Here is a 9393-nt window from a genome sequence, read left to right as displayed (position 1 = left end):
AATGCCTGGCTCATGGTAAATGTGAAACCCCTATTTATGGAAGGAAAGGAGGGACGGAGGGAATGGTTGTTCTGACTCTTTTGGAACTGGTCACAACTGACTGTCTTCTTTTTGTTCTATCAGCTCTGTCTCAGGGGCGTGTGTGTGTGTGTGTGTGTGTGTGTGTGTGTGTGTGTGTGTGCATGCATTTACATGTGTATTGATGGGTTTCTCTCCAGTTTCATTGAGATATAATTGACATATAACACCGTATAAGTTTAAGGTGTACAACATAATGATTTGATATAGGTACACATCGCTAAATGATTACCACAAGAAGTTTAATAAACATCCATCACCTCAGTTAGTTACACTTTGTTTTCCCCTTGTACTGAGAACTTTTAAGATCTACTCTCTTAACTACTTTCTGTGTTAATGTTTAGTTTGTACTCTTTCTAAAGATCTGATCATACCGAGTCCCTCCTTAAATGTACTGAGTGGGCCCCGTGAGCTTGGGTATAGAGTCCAAGCACCTTAGCTTGCTTTTCAGGGCCCCCCACACCTTCCAGCCCCATCTCCTGTCATATACGCTTGAAGATCATGAGCTCTGTCCACACCAGATTATTAGGCATGACCAGAAGTGACCATGCATGTGCTAGCATGCTACAGAGCCTTGGACACAGACTGATGCCTCTGTCTGGAGTGCCTTCCCTTCTGCCTCGATGTGGTGGACTGCTACTCATCTTTCAGAGCTTGCCTTGGGGGTTTTCTCTCCTTTGCTGCCTTGCTTGATTCCTACCAGGAATGGTTAGTGGCTGGGTTCTCCTTTCTGGAAGAAGTGGGACTCTAGCCTCTGTTGCCCTCTACTCTAATGGTTGCTCGCTTGCCTATCCCCTCAGCTTTTGGGCTTGTGTGGCCTCTCTGCTCCCACAATACACTCTGCTCACCTTTCCTCACCTTGCCCCACACCTCCAACACATCAATGTTCACTGCTCACTTACCACACTGCCTGTCTCTGAGCCCCCAGTGCCAAGTACTGGATAAGGCTTCCATAAATACTAGCTGGTGAACTGGAATGAGACACCTCATTCTAGAGAGATTTCAGGTTTTGCTTTTGTTTTGAACATGGATATGCCTTTCTTGGTTCACGTTGGGAACTTCAGCACCTTGAGGGCAGAGACAAGAGCAAACTAGTGCCCGGCTCTGGACCAGGCCCTGTCCCCAGCTCTTGATTTGGCTTACCTCACCTATCATGGAGGACAGCACTAAGGACAGGGTGCTCTTGATTCCCCCGCTTCCAGGCTGCATGAATTGAGACTTGGATGGGTGGGAGGAGTTGGGGGGTGGTGGGGGCTGAAGAACCCCAGGTCCCTAGTTCTCCCATAGTCTGGAGCAGGGACAGGGTTTCTAGCCCAGACTGTCCACTCCCAAGGTCAACCTTGGGAGTTGACTGGTCTATTTCCTCTTGCCTCCCGGACCCCTGTATATCCCTAGGGACCGGCAATGGCTCCATAAATATTTGTGGCATGGCATTATGGATGAATGAATACGTGTTCTTGTGTTCTTTATTTCCTCTTCTGCAAGTGTTGCAGAGGAGGGAAAGAGCCCGAAAAGGGGGAGGAATCTCTGAGAAAATGGGTCAGCAGGCTGCAGTGGGAGCTTGCCTCACTTGCCCCAGCTCCAGCTCAGAGTAAGAGTTGCCGCCTTGGTGGCGGTGATGCTGGAGAGCGTGTGTGCCTTGAGGTGGGGAGAACCCCTGAACGTGAGAAAACCATTTTTCTTGGGTTTGTTTAGGCCGGGCAAGTGTATTCTCAACGCCACCCACCTTCTCTTGCAAGGTGCTTGATTTAATCATTTAAATGTTCTATGGGGAGAGGAAGGATAAAACAAAACTCCCTAAATCTAACCCAGATTCCCTCGGTCCACATGGAGCCCTTTCCCTGGCTTCCTCTTCAAACACATCCAGCCGATCCGACAGGCTGAGGACTCACACTCCCGTCCCCCAACCTCAAGCCTCCCGCTCCCGCCCCCTCCCACCGTCCGCGGCCCCGCAGCCCCGCAGCAGCCACAGGGGGAACCAAAGAGACAGAAGCCTTCCCAGCTGCCCGGACCACAGACGCCAACACCCCCCGCCCCCCACCACACGCCGCCCGCCCGCGCCCCGCACGCTAGCCCACGACCGAGCGGCGGCGGCAGCAGCAGTGGGCTGCAGGCTGCTGCGACTCGCACCGGTGCGCTCCTGGCAGCGCTCGCCATACCAGGTGACTGGGACTCGCCAGATCGGCTGGCCCGGGGTCCCCCGCCCCAGCTCGCGCTCGCGCCCCCGGCCCGGGTTCCGGCGCCCACCCGCCCTCCTGCCCTCTCCCGCCTCTCCGCCCCCCAGCTCGCGGGAAGGGAGGTCGCGGCAGCGGCCCGGGGGCACCGGCGACCGTGGCGACAGCGGCGACAGTGGCGGCGGCGGTGGCGGCGGCGGCTGCGGCGGCGGCGGAGGCTGCGGCGGCGACCGTGGCAGAAGCGGTGGCGGAGGCCTCCGTGGCGGAGGCGGAAGCAGAGGTGGAGGCTGAGTTGGAGGCCGAGGCCTCAGTAGAGGAGGCAGTGGCGGAGGTCACCCTGGGGGAGGCGGCGGCAGCCCTAGCGGGGGAGGAGGCGGAGGCCTCCCTGGCGGCAGCGGCAGTAGCCGTGGCGGAGGCCAGTGTGGCCGAAGCCGCCGCGGCGGCAGAGGCTGCGACGCCCCCCTTGGGGGAGGCGGAGGCGGAGGAGGATGCGGATGCAGATGCGGAGGTGGCGGCGGCGGTGGCCGCCGCGGATGCTGATGCGGAGATGGGCGGGGGCTCAGGGGGGAATCCGGACTTTCCTATGGCTTCGCTGTACGTGGGCGACCTGCACCCTGAGGTGACGGAGGCAATGCTGTACGAGAAGTTCAGCCCAGCCGGGCCCATCCTCTCCATCCGCATTTGCAGGGACAAGATCACCCGCCGCTCGTTGGGCTATGCGTATGTCAACTACCAGCAACCGGTAGACGCCAAGCGGGCCCTGGAGACCCTGAACTTTGATGTCATCAAGGGCAGGCCAGTTCGCATCATGTGGTCCCAGCGGGACCCCTCGCTCCGCAAGAGCGGGGTGGGCAACGTCTTCATCAAGAACCTGGGCAAAACCATCGACAACAAGGCGCTGTACAACATCTTCTCGGCGTTCGGCAACATCCTCTCCTGCAAAGTGGCCTGCGACGAAAAGGGGCCCAAGGGCTACGGGTTCGTGCACTTCCAGAAGCAGGAGTCCGCCGAGCGGGCCATTGATGCGATGAATGGCATGTTCCTGAACTACCGCAAAATTTTCGTTGGGAGATTCAAGTCGCATAAGGAACGAGAGGCCGAAAGGGGAGCCTGGGCCAGACAGTCCACCAGTGCTGACGTCAAGGATTTCGAGGAAGACACCGATGAGGAGGCCACCTTGCGATGAAGACATCCCAGGAGCGAGCCAGCCAGCAGAGCCAAACCTTGGCTCCCACCCGGTTTACAGCCCCACCCTTTGCCCCCCTAACCCACCAGCAGTGTATTGTATTGGGAGTGCAGGTCTCTCTCTCTCACAACCGCCCCCCCGCCCCCCACCCCCGTCTTCCTTCCCTCCATCTCTCCCTCCCTCCACCTGTCTCAGTCCCTCTCACTCTGTGTCTCTCTCTGACTTTCTCTCCACTCCCCTGTCGTCCCTACCTCTCCTCTCCCCTCCCTTCCCCCCACACCCACCTTGGGTGCTGTGAATAATCTTGCTAATCTGTGCCACTTGACAGGTTAAAGGCTGTCTTCTCCTTGTGGTTTGGTTTAAAAAGCACTTTCTCTCTTTGTTTATTGCACAGGTGATACAATTTCATGGTAGAAACATCAGGAAGGAGAAGGAAATCAGATGAGGGAAACCCAAGAGAGTAATTGCTCCCCATGACCCTACTACCGGGAGACAACCACTTTTACCATTTCCGTGTGCTGTTTTCCAGGCTCTCTCCTCTCCTCTCTCCCTACCTTCCTCACCTCCACCCCACCTTCCCTTTTAACACACTGTTATAGAATGGTTCATGTATGTGGTGTTTCTTAATCTGCTTTTTCAAAAACTAAAACCAAACAAAAATCAACCCATTGAACTTCTTTCCATGTTATTCAACAGGCTTCAGAACCGTCATCTTCAATGCCTGAAGAGTGTATCGATGGACCCTAACATTTCTGTAGTCATTCCTGCATTGTTGGACATTCAGGTGGTGCCTAGTTCTTTCCCTGTGTTTAAACCCAGCATTGTGTATACTGCAATGAGTGAATTCTCCCTTGTCAAGCCAAATCTTCACAAGCATACCTGATGATCTTAATTGTGGACTTGCAGGATCCACATATGGACATTTTAAAGACTTTTCCTGTGTGTTGCCAAATGGCCCCTTCATAAGCATTGTACCGATTTTCATTCATGCCAGCCAGCTCAGCTAGTAAAAAGAGTATGCCCATTTCCCCTGCATAGTCTCCTGGTCACTGTAATTGATGTGTGTGTGTGTGTATGTGTGTGTGTGTGTGTGTGTGTGTGTCTTGGCCAGCTTGATGGGCTGCAAATGGTATTTCACTGTCCTTGGTTGTTTTGCTGAATTTAAATACTGTTTTTCCCCTGTGCCTACTTCCTGCCCTTTTCCCCATTCTCAGAAAAATAATTCAGCTTCATTTCAGGAAACAAATCACAAAGCGGACAAGTTAACAGAAGAAAATTAATGTCACCTGTAATCAATCCTAATGAGCACCCATACCTCCCTGAATCATTTTCATCTGTACCTGTCTAATATTTTCTAAGAACTACCTGCAACATTTTTGGCTGTACCTCTCTAGTATTTTTCTGATTCATATGTCATGTATGTATATAATAATGTACATATTGTTTTTATACCTGCTTTTTCACACTTAAATGTGTGTGTATATTTATACACACACATACTCTTGAACTTCATTTCATGTCATTAAAGATTATTTAAAAATATTTTCTTTGGCTGTTAATATTTCATTGAATTGATGACTTAATAGGTGGATATATATGTGTACACTTCCTGCCCTTTTTCCCATTGTCAGAATAATATTTCAGCTTCATTGAAGGAAAAAATTACAAAGCAGACAACTTATCCATGTCTATATCTCTGTGTTTGTGTGAATATGTATTTTAACTACTTCCTCATTGTTGAACATGTAAGTTGTTGCTCATTTTTGTTTATACAAACAGAGCTGTCAAGTGCATCATAGTGCACAAATCTCGCTGACTTTCCAGATTATTTTCTAAACAAATATTGCAGATAGGAAAATTTAAGTATCAAAGGATATGGGCAGTTTGGTGGCGAAGTGCATTAATAAATGGCCATCTATAAAGATAGTATCCGTTTACATTTGTAAGATGCACCAGTATTGTAAGGGGAGCTGGATTACGTGTATAATTTTCTGTACTTGGTATTGCAATCATCTCTGCATTTACTCAATATTTTATCAGGAGCTTTCTTGTTTTTATTTATTTTAAACATTTTATACAGTCTGTACATGATTATAATAGAAAATATTTGTAACTGTTAATATAGCAAAAGAATTATCACTCCTAATACCAGTACTTGACAAAATACACTTTTAGTAAATAAATATCTACATACCTTTATATTTATAATAAAGTATGCATTGTTTCACTGAAGTGTATTTTCACTATAATCGTTCTCTGGGACCATATTTCTAAATAATTATTCTCCTTTAGCTCTGTTGTTACATAATAAGCCATCACAGGGATGAGCTATAATTTCTACAACCAAGCTTCCTTGGGCTGTGTTTAAAATAGTTCTGAACTTTTACTTGTAAGATCAATTCTGTGATGAACACCTGTGTACCTGAATATCTTGGAATATTTTATTGTTTTCTATTCCTTACTATTGGAATTGTGGTTTGATATATATGGACATGTCAAATATTTTTCTTGATCTTTTGCCACATGTTTCTCCCTTAAAGCCTATATCAACAGGTAGTTAACATACCCCTTAATTTGGCCAAAGTATTTTTTTTAAGTTTTGGGAAATTGAAATGATTTATATATTTTTATTACTTCATTTAAAAATGAGATCAAATACATTAAAATATACATAAGAACCACTTCAGATATATTATTTTCTATATATTTACAAGCTTTCACGATCCACCCATAAGCATTTTTTTAACAATTATGGACATATTTTATCCCATAATTTGCTTTTCAGTATATTGTGAAGATACCTAAGACATCTATGGCTCTTCAGTTTTATTCTACAATTCACCATCATTTTATAGGACTGGAAATTTTTCTGAAGTATAGTTGACTTGCAGCATTATATTAGTTTCAGGTGTATAGCATAGTACATAGTACATAGTAACTTGATATTTTTATAGATTATGCACGATAAAAAGTTATAAAATATTGACTATATTTGCTGTGTTGTACATTACAACCTTGTAACTTATTTATTTTATACTTAGTAGTTTGCACCTCTCAATCTCCTTCACCTATTTTGCTCCTCCCCCACCCTGTTCCCTCTGGTAACCACTAGTTCATCATCTGTATCTGTGAGGTTGTTTCTATGTTGTGATATTTATTCATTTGTGTTATTTGTTAGATTCACATATAAACAAAAACATATACTATTTATCTTTGTCTGACATATAACTGAGGATAATACCCTCTAGGTCCATCTATGTTGTTGAAAATGGCAAATTTTCATTCTTTTTCATGGCCTAGTAATATTCCATCACATATATATTTTATATATATGTGTATATATATATATATATATATATATATATACCACATCTTTAGCCAGTCATCTGTTGATGGACACATAGGTTGCTACCATATCTTGGCTACTGTAGATATACTGTAAATAATGCTGCTATGAACATTGGGGTACACATATCTTTTTGAATTGTTTTCTTTGGATAAATGCCCAGGGGTAGAATTGCTGGATCATATGGTAGTTCTGTCTCTAAATTTTTCAGGAAACTCCATACTATTTTCCATTGTAGCTAAACCAATTTATATTCCCACCAGCAGTGTATGAAGGTTCTCTTTTATCCATATCCTTGCCAATACTTGTGATTTCTTATCTATTTGACTGTAGACATTCTGACAGGTGTGAGGTGATATCTCATTACAGTTTTGCATTTCCCTGATTATTTTTTAGATTTGTTTTGTGGCCTAGCTTGTGATCTATCCTGGAGAAAGTTCCATGTACAGAACTGGAATATTTTTAAGAGTATCCTCATTTTGGATATTGAAGTAGTTCCTATGTTTTCCCCATTAAGTCCAACTCTATGGTGACTAATTTTGCACTTGAATTGTTTTTCCTCCCCAGGAAAAGCATTTGGTATTCCTTTGCCTAGAACAGGCTGTGAGTTAACACTTAAAAATGAAGACAAGGGTCAGAAATGTTGATTTTAAAGGAAGAAACAGAATCGTATTTAAGGAATAATTTAGAATCAAGACATTTTTTGCACACCTCATAAAGGCAAGGAAAGAAAGTCCCTGCCTTGGTAGAAGAAATAAGCTTATTTATGCTATTTAATTCTAACATATAGACTCCCCTTCTAGGTCAAGGTAGCTTTGAATATTTGGCAAGGACTGAGGGACAAAGAAACCCTTGCTTTTAGGATTTATGCTATTAGGATATGGATTGCTGTTATTTGTTCCTAGAAATGATATTTTAAAATTTTTTATATTTGTATATCCCATTATATAAGGGGTTCAGAAATACCCTCCCCGACCCAGTGCACTGGAATGGATATCTATTGGTAGTCCACGTTCAGTACAAGGAGGGATCTGGCTTCTGCTTTGATCTAATTAATATAAAATCTCTCATTGTTGCTGAGAAAATAAGCTGAAAACAATGAGGTGGGCAAGGGGCAGAGGAGAGAAGAGAGGAGAGGGGAAAAAGAGAGAGGGAGAGAGAGCTAAATAACTACCAGGGAAAACCATTGCCAGAGTGGTGATGTAGTAATGTATGGAAAAAGCCACTTAACAACTATCACTGTAGGAATCCAACTAACTATAAATATAGTGAAGATTCCCTTAAGATATGTAATAAGAACAATTTCAGGTTAAATGGAAAAAATGTTATATTATTACAAGAAATATTATCCCCGTAATTAAGAACAGAGTATATAAAATACCATGGTATAAACAGAATTAAAATATAAACTAAGATTTTTTTGAGCTCCCACATGTAGAACAATTACATATATTATGTTCTTAAATTCTTGAAGAAGTAGGTATTATTTTCTATCAATCCTCACATAAGTTAAGCATGAAATTCTGTTGGTTTTACCCCCATAATATCATGAGAATGTCCCCCCTTCTCTCCATTCCCACTTCTATGTTTCTGGTTCAGACCTCCATCATCTCTCACTCAGAATATTACAGTATGTTCTAACTGAATTCTGTCCATGGTCTTGATCACTCCTAATTCATTCTGTACACTGAAACTAGAAAAAGCATCTAAAACTTTGTATCTTTTCATGAAATAACAATGCTTAAAAATTTTCAGTGAAATTCTTTTACCTTAAGTATGGAGAAGACAGTTTATGGCATGGAATCCAGGACCTTTCCTTATTGAGCACTTGATTACCTTTCCAGCCTTATTTCCAATCCTATAGTCCATTCCAGACCCACAGTTCCACATGCCATTGTTGCCAAGTCACCTACAGTTCTTGCAAAGCCTTAAGCTCTTTCTCCTCTGAACCTTTGCCTATTTGCAGCTACAGTTTGCCTAGATAATTCCTACTTATCATTCTGAACAAAACTTAGATTTCTCCTCCTCTAGGAAGTCTTCATGATGATTCCCAGTTAGAATTTGTTATTTACTAGAGTCATAATTCTATCCTGTTCAATTACTTAAAACACGTCAGTATTACAATGGTCTTGTACTATGAGTCACTGAAGTCATGAACATAACTGAATTATTAGGAATGAGGAGGGCACCGAGGACCCAAAGATGTATTAAAAGTACACACAAAGACAATTTTCCAGATGAAGGCAATCTCTGCTTGCATTAGCTTTTTATAACAGCTTTTAAAAATATAATTTGAATACCACAAGTTCATCTATTTAAAGTATACAATTAACTGTTTTTTAGTATATTCACAGAGTTGTGCAATCATCTCCTCAATCAATTTTAGAATATTTCATCACCCCATAAATGAACCGTATATCCATTAGCAGTCACTCTTCATTTCTCCCCCACCCACTCAGCTCTATACAACTACTAATATATTTTTGATCTCTATAGGTCTGCCAGTGATGAACATCTATATGAAGGGGCTCATACAATATGTGGTCTTTTGTTACTGGCTTTTTAAACTTTGCATATTTTCAAGATCCATCTATGCTGTAGCATGCACC

The 9393-nt window shown here is 43.7% G+C and overlaps 1 protein-coding gene across 2 annotated transcripts; it reads left to right on the top strand.

Moving 5' to 3' along the window:
• Positions 1–625: 625 nt before the first annotated feature.
• Positions 626–3438, top strand: LOC132514073 (polyadenylate-binding protein 1-like 2). Of its 2 annotated transcripts, XM_060138758.1 has the most exons (2): positions 626–649; positions 2836–3438. In XM_060138758.1, the coding sequence occupies exons 1-2, from the start codon at positions 626–628 to the stop codon at positions 3436–3438; spliced, it is 627 nt and encodes a 208-aa protein (XP_059994741.1). The 2 variants fall into 2 exon arrangements, with proteins under 2 accessions (XP_059994741.1, XP_059994742.1); XM_060138759.1 differs by lacking the exon at positions 626–649 and having other exon boundaries at positions 2731–3438.
• Positions 3439–9393: the final 5955 nt, after the last annotated feature.

This window comes from Lagenorhynchus albirostris, chromosome X (assembly GCF_949774975.1).
Source record: "Lagenorhynchus albirostris chromosome X, mLagAlb1.1, whole genome shotgun sequence".
Classification (NCBI taxonomy): domain Eukaryota; kingdom Metazoa; phylum Chordata; class Mammalia; order Artiodactyla; family Delphinidae; genus Lagenorhynchus; species Lagenorhynchus albirostris.
This window is presented reverse-complemented; position numbering and strand designations above follow the sequence as displayed.

Coding starts and splice junctions, on each gene's coding strand:
- LOC132514073 (XM_060138759.1), top strand. CDS start 2,800: ATGGGCGGGGGCTCAGGGGGGAATCCGGACTTTCCTATGGCTTCGCTG.